The sequence below is a fragment of the Macaca thibetana genome, chromosome 9 (genome assembly GCF_024542745.1).
Source record: "Macaca thibetana thibetana isolate TM-01 chromosome 9, ASM2454274v1, whole genome shotgun sequence".
NCBI classification, from domain to species: domain Eukaryota; kingdom Metazoa; phylum Chordata; class Mammalia; order Primates; family Cercopithecidae; genus Macaca; species Macaca thibetana.
Genome location: NC_065586.1, coordinates 127229556 through 127242186, shown reverse-complemented (window position 1 = coordinate 127242186; position 12631 = coordinate 127229556). Strand labels below are relative to the sequence as shown.

Sequence of the window (12631 nt, the reverse complement as noted above, 5' to 3'; positions counted from 1 at the left end):
CAGCCCCCACGGGGGACCTCTGGAGCCCTGGCTGACCTGAGTCGTCTCCAACTGCACAGCAACCCAGCCAGCTGGCATCCTCCTGGCCTACTGAGCAGGACCCGGGAAGACCTGCACCGGCTTCAAGGAGGCTCCCAGGGAAATGGCCCCACTGTGGGGTTTCAGCATGTGTGGCTGGGCTTCATGCTGGGCTCGTCCTGTGTGCTGGGCTGTGGTGCTCTGTCAGAGGTGCCCCCGCCCTCCTGCCCCAGTGCTGGCAGCCCCCAGTGCTGTCCTCCTGAGGCGGCAGCAGGCATCTGACTGTGGCCTTATATTCTGGGCAGGTGAGCAGGTCTGTGCAGCACACACTAAGGGGGATCGAGGCCACCACCTATACATCCCCTGGTGAGATGTGGGGATGGACCAGAGAACCCTGGCTCTTCCGGAAACCTAGGGAGTACCTGCCACTCCGACTCCAGCCCCTCCTGTGGCAGTCAAAAGCCCTGTTGGGGGAGGGGCTTCTTGAGGGGTTTGCTCCACTACCCCCTCCCTCCTTCCCAGTCCTGAGCTACCAGGGGGAGCGACAGGTAGCTGCACAGTCTCCCCTTTCACCAGCTCCTCACCAGTGGGATTTGGCTTTCCTGACATCATCTGGAGGACACTGTGCCAGGTTCTGTCTAGAGGGGCACGCCCTGGAGAAGGGGTTTTAAAAAGACACCTCCAGGCCGTGCCTCTGTGCTCCCAGCTGCCACCAACGTTCCCTGCATGACATGGCACCCCTTCCATTCAAGTGCCCCTCCGGCCCCTGGGCTTCTCTTGTTTTTAACCCCTGAAATCTGTGTCTCTCCTCCTTCCGCCTTCCTCCGGGGCTGGCAGCTCTTGTGAATCTGGCACTCAGCATGAAGACCGAACGCAGGCACCTTCTCAGGGACAGGGTTCCCTTAGATGCTTTGATTCTCATTGAAGAGGCCGACTCGGAAAATCAATGCCGTCACCACGCCTCATGTAGGACCATATACAACGGGCCCTGAGCGTGTCATTTTTATTATCTTCAGCATAAATTGTATTTTCCCCTTATTTTATTATCAAATTCTTCAAAGGAGCTCAGTACCAGTTAAATAGATAATTTCTACCCTCCCTACTGGGTTACTTTATAATCTAGAAAATGCTCACCTAATCTGCTTTTCTCAGTTGTAAAAAGAGATCATTGTGCCTACTTTATCTCAGCGTCTTGGAAATTATTTTAGAAAGGTGCTTCTAGGGAGGCAGTAGGCAAGATTAAAATATCATTCAGGCGGGCTCAGGGGCTCACGTCTGTAATCCCAGCACTTTGGGAGGCTGAGGTGGGCAGATCACCTGAGGTCAGGCGTTCGAGACCAGCCTGGCCAACATGGTGAAACCCCATCTCTACTAAAAATACAAAAACTAGCCGGTTGTGGTGACACATGCCTGTAATCTCAGCTACTCGGGAGGCTGAGGCAGGAGAATCACTTGAAGGTTGCAGTGAACCCACTCCAGCCTGGATGACAGAGTGACACCCCTTCTCTAAATAAAAAATAAATAAATAAATCAATTCCTGATGCTTCATTCAATGTAAGAAGCATTTGCTGGTCTTCAGGTGTGTGATGACTACACGACATGCCATCGACTGGACCTGCGTCCTGGTGCCACCTTTGAGCTGAGGCCTGACCCCAGGTGATGATGATACCTTTGAGTCTTCACCTTCCGGGCAGTTGAGGAGAACAGGTGCCTCGGGCCTGGATTAATGACTTAAAAGCGCAATATGGAAAAGCTTCCAGGACCCTGACCCTAGGTCAGGCACAAGCAAACCCAGCTCCCCCTTCTTTCAGGGAAACATGGCGAATTGATTGCTGAGCTCCAAGAGTTTCTGAAGCTAAGTCTTGCCCAGGAGATAGGACACAGTTTTTCTTTCCACAGTTTTCTTTCTTTTTTTTTGTTTTTGTTTGTTTGTTTGTTTGTTTTTGTTTGAGATGGAGTCTTGCTCTGTCGCCCAGGCTGGAATGCAGTGGTGATCTCAGCTCACTGTCACCTTCGCCTCCCAGGTTCAAGCAATTCTCTGCTTCAGCCTCCTGAGTAGTTGGGATTACAGGTGCTTGCCACCACGCCCAGCTAATTTTTGTATTTTTATTAGAGACAGGGTTTCACCATCTTGGCCAGGCTGGTCTTGAACTCTTGACCTTGTGATCCATCCACCTCAGGCTTCCAAAGTGCTGGGACTACAGGTGTGAGCCACAGTGTCCGGCCTCCACACTTTTCTTAAAGAGATATTTCGTTGCCCCATTTGATTTCAAGGGGCTGGTGTTGAATACTTTTCTGCTGGACGCCCTCACCAATCCCTGCAGCCCTTAGAGAAAGGAGTGTCTAATTGCTCACAGTGCATCCTCTCACTTCTTCCCCACCAGCAAGGAGCGTTGTGCTGGATTGTGTAAGAGCAGTAAATACATGCTTGTCAGCTGACTGACGTGGGTGTTTTTAGCACAGCCTTTTTTGCTTCCTTCCAGACTTCCATGCGACCTTCTCAGTTCTCTTTGTCTCTCATCACTGCCAGGAGGGAAATTACATTGAAGGCCACTGGGGAGCACTTCACATCTCAGAGTTGGGTTTGATCAATAGAGGCATTGCACAGAAAGGTATTACCGCCATGCCTCTCTTGGAGGGTGGAAATGTATGGCATGCTCCCCGAAGTACTTCAGCGCCCATAGTCTTACAACTTGTTGATTTTCCTCCATAAACTAGTTCTCCCTGCCACTCAAGGGAGGATTTTATGACAACATCATCAGAGTTTGTGGAGAGGCCCAAAGCAAAGAGTACTTAAGCATCTCAGAGTGGACCCCAGAAGTGGCCCCCGGAGAGCCGTAGAATAAGCACTTCCACGGTGGAATGGCTGAGACGCAGACCCAGTTATGTGTGTGAGCCCCTGGTGCCACCCACGCACCTCCAAGGTACCTGCAAAATCAATGACTGTTAAAGAGTGCTGGTTATTAAGAAAAGTATTTAGGGCAAGGCACACACATTTGTCACAGGTATTCTGGGGGTATGTGTCTATGATTAGGGGCTTTAAAATGATCATCAACAATATATTCTCCAAGAAGCACTCACGAGGAGCAGTGTAAATCCGTTTATCTCAAAAGCCAGACTTTAAGATCTGATTTTTACAAAGATCAACTGTTTTCAATATGAAAAATACCTTAATATGTTTTATCAAGGTAATGGGGAATAAACTAGGCAACGCTGTCCCTATTTGAGAACAGTATTACGGGCTTACGCCCTCCTTGCAGGCTGCGTTTTCTTAACACAGTTTTTCACAATGCATATTTATTTACCTGCTCATAGAAGATACAGACACACATTTCAGCTACTGTGATTGCTGTGTGTTTTATAGGCACCTGCCATGTTGAAAACATAGAGTGTATGGCATAAAATTAACACACAAGCTCAGCTTTCCATGCACGACCCCTCCAGATTTCCTCCCTGGGACTTGCTCTTTGCTGTACTTTAGATAAAATTTAAAACAATTCATTTATGGCACATTCTTAGGTAGTAAAAAGCCATCCACTCATATCCAGTCAAAAAATAGGTCTCAGAGCAGTAGTGAGATATGTGGGGTGCAGTAGTGAGATATGTGGGGTTCAGTAGTGACATATGTGGGGTGTAGTAGTGAGATATGTGGAGAGCAGTAGTGAGATATGTGGGGTGCAGTAGTGAGATATGTGGGGTGCAGTAGTGAGATATGTGGGGTGCAGTAGTGAGATATGTGGAGAGTAGTAGTGAGATATGTGGGGTGCAGTAGTGAGATACGTGGAGAGCAGTAGTGAGATATGTGGGGTGCAGTAGTGAGATACGTGGGGTGCAGTAGTGAGATACGTGGGGTGCAGTAGTGAGATACGTGGAGAGCAGTAGTGAGATACGTGGAGAGCAGTAGTGAGATACGTGGGGTGCAGTAGTGAGATACGTGGAGAGCAGTAGTGAGATACGTGGAGAGCAGTAGTGAGATACGTGGGGTGCAGTAGTGAGATACGTGGGGTGCAGTAGTGAGATACGTGGAGAGCAGTAGTGAGATATGTGGGGTGCAGTAGTGAGATATGTGGGGTGCAGTAGTGACATATGTGGGGTGCAGTAGTGAGATACGTGGAGAGCAGTAGTGAGATACGTGGGGTGCAGTAGTGAGATACGTGGAGAGCAGTAGTGAGATACGTGGAGAGCAGTAGTGAGATACGTGGGGTGCAGTAGTGAGATACGTGGGGTGCAGTAGTGAGATACGTGGGGTGCAGTAGTGAGATATGTGGGGTGCAGTAGTGAGATATGTGGGGTGCAGTAGTGAGATATGTGGGGTGCAGTAGTGACATATGTGGGGTGCAATAGTGAGATATGTGGAGTGTTGGATCATCCAATCACCAGGTTTAACTTCCCTCTTCCCGTCACTTGGGCCTGCTTTGTGTTGGGTCTGTGAGGGCAGGGGAAGGGTGGGCTCAGCTTCCTTTGTGTGCCCCCTTGTCCCTCAATCAGGGGGCTGCTTCTGGTGGCTGCAGGATGGAGGCAGAAGGACAGAGCCCCGGGTTTTTGACGAGGGTTCCCTAGGGCGTGGCTGTGTCCCCATCTACTAGCCCCTTTCTGTGGTGTAGAGGTAGTGACCCGCTAATCCCCTCTTGTAGATGAGGAGGCGGAGATGGGGTGGGGCAGGATGGCCCTGCAGGATCAGGACAGAGATCCAGTGTCCGGGCTGCTTGGTGACCACTGCACCTCGACAAGGAATGGCCTCTGGGAGTGATTCTTACAGAGTTCCGGAAATCTTAGTGCAATTCAGGGACCCTGCTTCTCTTCCTGAGTGACAGTAAAATATTTCCACTGCCCTGAAATCTTTTCTTGACTCGGGCTTGGTTACCCGGTTCAGTGAAAAGCCGATAGTCCCTTTCCCAAGGCCATCCTTGAAATAGACCCACGCACAGAGCTGCCAGGCCGGAGGGCGTCTCTTGGGGTGGTCATGGCTGTATGGGAGCCCTGTGGTCAGCCTTGGCAGGCCTCTTGTGAGGGAGAAGTGTGCCGTGTAGACTCTGTGTGGACACCCTCGTAGAGTGGCAATGATGGAGGAGGCCGGTGCCCTCAGGGATCCCTGCTCAGCCTGTTTGCCAGCAGCCTGCACTAAGGGCAGAACAGCCACCCAGCCCTGGGGAGAGCCTGCAGGCCAGGGCCCGGTGCAGAGTGACAGTGGTAGACAGGCTGGGCCTTCTTCCACCGGCTCACTGGATGGAGGGGAGCCGGGGGTAGAATGCTGTGCTTCTGCCTCGTCCGGACTCAGCACCTCCGGGGATGGGGTCTCTGGGCCACATCTAGACTGCCTCAGTGTTGCTGCCCCACATCTGAAATAAATCTGCCAACTGACCCAACCCTAACTAATAAGGGGCTTCCTCCCAAGGGCTCTGGGGAGGGATGCCTTGCAGACCACCTGGCTCTACAGCTGCAAGGCAGATGGGTGCCAATGCCCACGGACGGCGTGACTGCCGGCCCCATGCGGAGCTATGCAGTTCTCCTTCCAGGAGCTGCAGAGGGGCCCCAGTTTGCAGGGGTCAAGGAGGAAAGGCTAGAAGGTGGGGTGTGCCAGTGGGACCCCCAGTCTTGCCTTTCACTTCCTTCAAGCACAGACATGTGACTTGAAGGGGCCACGGGACATCCTTTCTATGTGTGTGTGCATATACGCTCCTGTGTGTTGTGTGCACACATGCATAAAGTGATTTACATGAATTCCCGACCCTCCCTTCTGCCAGGAAGGAACATACCCGGCCTCCCTGACTGCACTGTCTAGTCTGGAGCTCTGGATCAAGCTAAACAAATCTCTGCTTCCCAAGGGCCCTGCCCTTCACACGCATGAGACCCCGCCAGGGCTTTCCTTTGAGAACTTATCTATTGTTTTAGGTTGGTGTGTGGTTAGATGGTTTGGGTCCTTCTTTTTATTCTTGGTATTAAACAGTGCTCAACCTTGCTTTCCTGTTTTACCCTGAATCTACTTGCAAAATTTTGAGACTTAGATAGACACTTTTGGATAAGACAAAAATGGAACAGTTGTTGGGAATTTGCAGAATCCCTTCCTCCCCTGAAACAAGTACTTTTCAAAGTGCTGTGGATCTGGCCCCCTGGAAAAGCCAGGGCCCACCATGGTGGCCAGTAAGCCATGGTCACTCGTGGTGTGGTCTGCACAGAGCCCCTCCTGTCCCCTTGGCAGGGCCAGGACCAAGGGCAGCCCATCATGGCCACCAGCTGGCAGAGCCTCAGCAAGGCTGGTTCTTCTGTCCTACACTGGCCCTTTGTCCTTCTTGGGAAGGGCCTGTGTCCTATTCATCCGTGACTCAAGTGGCCCAGTTCACAGGGGGCAGGTTGACATCACTGGAGGAGGCTGCTGACTTCCCAGAGCACTGGGGGCCCCAGAATGTGAGAGAGCAGCCCCGAGACACTCACACGCCTGGGCACAGCACTCCCATCCTGGGCCCACTGGGCTGGGAGTGGTGAGAGCTGTCATGGCCTCACCCTGGTGATTGTCACCAGGTGGACAACAGCCAAGTCTTGGGCCACCCCGTTTTGGACTTGTTTCCTGCTTGTCCTTCTCCAAGAGGCTGAGTCCAGGACGGAGTGGACACTGCCCGAGTCCGGGACGGAGTGAACACTGCCCGAGTCCGGGACGGAGTGGACACTGCCCGAGTCCGGGACGGGGTGGACACTGCCCGAGTCCGGGACGGGGTGGAACACTGCCCGAGTCCGGGACGGGGTGGACACTGCCCGAGTCCGGGATGGGGTGGACACTGCCCGAGTCCGGGACGGGGTGGGCACTGCCCGGGTCCGGGACGGAGGGGACACTGCGGGGACACACAGGCACGGGAGAGGATGCCAGGAGGTTGGGCCAGGGAGTCCAGGGGTGCATGTGTGTGCCCAGGCCTCTGGCCCCTGCAAACCCATCGTCAGGTGCATCCTCACTTTGGGATGAGAACTTTGTCACTAGACTTCAACCCAAGGACAGGGCAATGTCACTTTCCTGTGGAATGCACAGGGTCTACCGATCAATTCGAATCTTCAGGGCCACATTTGGTCTTTGATTGCTTAGGTTTTCCAAACTACTGTGACAAATGAAATGTTAACGACAGCTTCTTTGGCCCAACAGATACAAGGACAGAGCGGGGCCGAGTGGCCCGCCCACCTGCCCTGATGCTGCGGGCCCAGAAGAAGAGCCGGGCTGGGGACAAAGAAGACAAGGTCAGTTTCGGGGCTCATGTGTGTGTTAAAGACACAAAACCCTGGGTGTGGAGATCCAGGGCCAGGACACCCTCATGCTCGTTTGCTATACGGTGTTTGTGAAATGACTGACATCTGCTGTGTGAAGCAACAGGACCTGGCACTGAAGGGGCCAGGTGAGGCCTGGAGAGCAGGGATGCAGCCCTTGCTGGTCCTGCCCGATCTGGGTCTAGAGCTCCCTGGGGGACCCTGTTGGGAAAGGCTTTGGCTTCCATTTGAACTTTGTCCATTTTCAGAAGGAAGAGAAGACACACAAGTTAGTCAAACTCAGACAGCACTTAGGCAAGAGGAAAGAAAAGCCAACGCTCTCATCCTAATTTCAGGTCTTTCTCTTCACTGGTTTGCCAAATGGCATTTTAAAGACTGACCAGGACAGTGCATTTGAAGCATTTCATGTTTTTAATAGTACAGTCCTTCCTCTCAATAACCCAAGGGAGTCACTTTTATTACTGCATTTCAAAATCACAAATCACACTTAATTTGCTCTCATCTGTCAAATACACTGAAGATGCTGGTGGGACTCAGTTACTTGTCAACGTTCTCTCTTACTTCACCTTTCCAAGGTATTTCTCTGCCTGAAGTCACACTGCAAGCTTTCTGTTCTCCCTGGTTTTGCTTCCGTGTCTCCTCTGAGTTCTTGCAGGATGTAGTCGCCCTGTTGTTCACGTCTCCTCCTCAGTCATCGGTGCGGGTGTTCAGTGGTGAAAATTGATCACACATGTTAGTGCAAATTAAACTTTTGCCCTCTGAGGTATGATTTTTCCGATTTTTCCAGATTAACATCCAGGCCAGAATTACATGTTAATTACACAGATAGCCTTTCTAGTGCCTTAAATAACTCCTTTCTCCATCACGCAGTTCTTCGAGTCTAATTCACTTTTATGACTTCAGCGTGGGACAAGAGTTTTATACCATGATTAGCTGTTTATATCGCCAACAGGAAATCATAACCAGCATGCATCTCATGGAGAAGACCTCGGTAATTAGCAGTAGAGAACCCCAGCCTTGCCAAATTTAAACGTTAGTCCCCATCACAAATTACATCCTACTCTATTTGCTTGAATAATTAGCTGAGGTAATCTACCACTCACAGACTTCTTGGTGAGTTTCTGTTGTTCAATTAACTTCATAATGAAGTCCCCCCTAGTTTTTCTAATTGGATTGGTAATATAAGCTCTAGTCTTAATATATATTTTTTGAGAAAAGTGTTTCTGAATGCTCCGTTATGGCAATTAGTTATCCTGACCTTATTTTCTCACAAGAAACAAAGGTTTTTCGTGCTACTAGAAAATCTATAAAAATTTTATTCGTAAACTTACAAACTTAAGGATAATGTTATAATATACATTACAAATCATGTGTAAAATACCAAAATGCCAGGATGAACGTACATGAAACAGACCACTCCTTTCTTCCTGTAGTCCCTTGCATGATGTTCGAGAAGATGCCCTTCCCAGGTTCACCCTCACGCTGGAGACCGTGCAAGATCCTTCTGGCTGAGCACTTTAATCTCCGTGTTTCTTGTCCTCCCTTCTGGGCTGGCATCTCTCAACATGGGCCACTCACTCTGGATAACTCGGTCACCAAGACACAACTTCACTCTGTTTTCCATGGTTCTACCAAACTGTCACATTAGAGAGACTTACTCGTTTGGGCTTTATCTCACCATTGTCTCTTATAGACCCTCGAGATTCTTTTAATTTTTGTTCTAATCTTATGTTTCTGTGCCTCCGTAATTTAGCACTTTCCTTCCTAAGCACTCTGTTTGAAAGCAGCTGACATAGTGCAGATGGGCCCTGGCCCAGCGCAGCCCTCAGGGACCCACATGTGCTGGGCTTTGTCACAGCATCCCCAGCCTCCTAAGCATGGCTGATGTTGCACTGGGAGCTCCCCAGGAGGACTTTGGAGCATTGACTTCATTTAGTTTTGGTTGGTCGAATGGTTAATCATCTTCCCACCTCCACTACCTCATAAAGTGCCAATATCAACAACGGTAGAAACAGAGATGCTAAACTTTTAGGATGATGTGCCATTTTTTTGATGAATCGAGTATTCTAATTACACCTGACATTCTCAGCTCAGAACCAGATTGCTGCTTTGAATAAGGCGTTGGTATCTTTTAATCCCACCTAATTTTCCCAGAGAGAGGACATAATCTATCAGAGCATTCGAAGTTTGAGATTAAAACCATGGAAACAGCTGGAAGAGGAAAAAAGGAAAAAGTTTCTCACATGAGAATTTATTATACTTCATGTGAATTCATTTCTTTCTTACAGCCTTCAAAGATTGTGCTGATACCTCCTTATTTTTTTTTTTTATTTCTCTTTGTGATATATGGTTCTACCGGCAAGAATTTGGTTCTTTCTGCCCAGTAAGATCTGCTGTCTGTCATACATCAATATGGCTAAAGGAATTCATCTGAATTGTGGGCCTCTGTTTATGTTAGAGTTATGATGGACCGTATTTTTAAATCTCAAGCAACTTTTATTTTTCTCCAAATTTTATTCCTAGTGAATACTGATCAAGTGTCCCAACCATAGCTTATTTTTCTCTCTTTTTAATTTTAGGACATAAATCTTCATTTTATTCTAGGTGATAAATTTTCTTTCTTTCTTTCTTTTTTTTTTTTTTTTTTTTGAGACAGAGTCTCACTCTGTCATCCAGGCTGGAGTGCAGTAGTGGCACGATCTCGGCTCACTGCAACCTCCGCCTCCCAGGTTCAAGCGATTCTCCTGCCTCAGTCTTCCGAGTACCTGGGACTACAGGTGCGCACACCACACCCAGCTAATTTTTGTATTTTTAGTAAAGACGGGGTTTCACCATGTTGGTCAGGATGATCTGGATCTCTTGACCTCATGATCTGCCCACCTCAGCCTCCCAAAGTGCTGGGATTACAGGCGTGAGCCACTGCGCCCGGCATTTCAAACATTCTTATTTCTTAATGGAAACGTGGACCAACCAAGCATCAGAATCAGAATCATCCCCAGGATGCAAAACAGCCCCCATGAGCCCTGCCCCCAGCTGGATGGTCAGGAAAGGCGGGAGCCTGGGAAGGAACCGCACTCTGTGTGGCAGAGTCATTATTGAGGAATATGGGTTTGTTGCTTCCTCCTGACTTAATGGGACCAGGATGTGGCAACCCCAGCTTTGAGGCTCTCTGCCACTAAATGCTGTTGTTTTCATGGCACAGTGACTCCCACTGCCGGGTCAGCTCATTTCTGGGGATGAAGCCAGTGAGATTTTCTGTCCCAAAGACATCAGACCTCAGATGCCCTCTCTTGGCTGCCTCTGACCATCTCTGCTTCTGGAAAAGCAGGCAGCTTAGACAGCTTGGGACAATGAGGGGTGCCTTTGTCCGGGTGATTCTACCCAGGCTGCTCTGCACTGATTCCGTGTTCCTGGCAGAACCTCCCAGCCCAGGCACTGCTGCGCTGAGGTCATTATCTCGGGGCTACTATCAGCAGCCTGCCTGCAGGAGATTTGTTTATTCCTCCCTTCCGTGCTTGTAATTGAAGATGAGTGTTTAAAATTAAAAGTCATTCTCCTGTCTCCTTCTGTTGAAAGGAACCTCCACCGATGCTGGGGGGAGGAGAGGACAGCACAGCCAGAGGCAACAGGCCAGTGGCCTCCACCCCAGTGCCCGGATCCCCCTGGTAAGACACCCCAAAGCCCAAGAGCCACTAGCAATGGCGTTGTCTGGTCCTGGCATTTGTCCGATGTCACCAGAGAGACACTGCATGTTTCTCAGGCATCCTGTGCCTTAAAAAAATGAACTTGCAGCTCCTGGCAGGTATAATTCTGCACTGTGGTCACATTCTGCAGAAAGAAAAACATAGCATTTAAGTGGTGAACTATCCTGCTCTGATCTATTTGTGCGTATGTATTAAAATGATAATGCTGTTGCATGTCTATCAGCGAAAGGCAGTGGCTGAAGAAAGTGTAGCATGCCTTACACTTCAAAAGATCTGTTTTCCCTCCACTCCAAGAAGAATCGTAACCGAATGGCTATTAATTAAAGACGTGGCTGTTCTCTCTGTCGCCCTGCGTGGCTGCCTGCTCTCGGAGTATGCCACGCTCCAGACACCCTCCACGAGGGAGCCACAGTCTTTGGTTTTTTAAAATGCCCTTTTATAATGGAGTCATTTGGAAGCAGAATAAAAGGTTATTACAGTAAAAATTAAGTTTAAAGCCTGAAGATGAGAGTGCAGTATACAGCTGGGAGGAACAGCTAATTTAAAGAACAGAAATAGCAACCACTTGTGTCAGCTCAATGTGCCAGCCAGGTACAGAAAGCAGCCAGCTAAGGAGCGCAGGGCCCCTACCAGCCTTGCATAGTGAGTGAGCATGTCCCTGATGACCGGGCCTGCTGTGCTGTCCCCTGACCCTCTGATTTTTAGGGTGAACTTGGTTCCAATCTGGACAAACTGGCACCCCTGCCTTGTATGCCATGGTCAGTGTCGGTGGCAGGCACCCAGCGCCTCCAGCCTTCCATTTGTAGCTAAAGCTCCTCTGCACCCTGGGAGTGCCTCGGGATAAGGCCTCCTTGTACTAATATTGTGCTGTTTTCCAACCACCCATTCTCCAACCCTTACAATTTAAGTCAATTCTGATGCTAATTAGTGGGAGTTAGTGTCAAACCCCACAGGCTGGGGCTCAGTCCCTCAGGCTGCCCTGCTTTAGACATTGGCTGCAAATGGGGTCCCCCAGCTGCCCATACGTCTGCCCAGCTGACCACAGATTTGGGGTTCCCATGACTTCCTCTCCACTTCAGTGGTGATTTGCTAGGACAACTCGCAGAACTCAGGAAGCACTTTAGTTGGCATTACATTTGTCTTATCAAGGATACCATTCAGGAGCAGCCAGTGGAAGCAGTGCTCAGGGTAAGGTATGGACCTGACTGAGCTTCTGGGCCTCCCCCGAGCCACCCTCCCAGTGCTGCAGCGTTCACCAGCCTGGAAAAGCTCGGAACCTCATTGTTTTAGAACTTTAGCAGAGATGTAACTACATAGGCATGACTGATGAAATCATCGGCCAAGTGAGAGGACTCAGAGGGTTGGGCAGGGCCGAAAGTGGCAACCGTTTGGTCATGCGGTTGGTGTCTCTGGAGACCAGCACCCTCCCCGAAGCTACTCAGGCATCCTGAAATCATTTCCTTTGTACAGCCTCAGGCACGGTCAGGGACTTGTCCTTGCTCAGGAAATTCTAAGAGTTTGGGAAGCTCTGTGTCAGGAATCATCTGGAACAAAGACCATATACATCTCTGTGCTGCTTAACGACAGGGCTATGTTCTGGAAACGCATCCTCGGGCAGTGGCATCTGACATCCTTTTGTGCACATCACAGGGTACTCTCAC

At 49.8% G+C, this 12631-nt stretch overlaps 1 protein-coding gene across 1 annotated transcript in view; it reads left to right on the top strand.

Moving 5' to 3' along the window:
* TCERG1L (transcription elongation regulator 1 like) overlaps window positions 1-12631 on the top strand; it is a 233186-nt gene that overhangs the window by 151103 nt on the left and 69452 nt on the right. The window contains exons 5-6 of the mRNA XM_050805500.1: window positions 7148-7239; window positions 10843-10931. Of these exons, the coding sequence (XP_050661457.1) occupies window positions 7148-7239; window positions 10843-10931 (181 nt within the window). The remainder of the gene's footprint in view (window positions 1-7147; window positions 7240-10842; window positions 10932-12631) is intronic.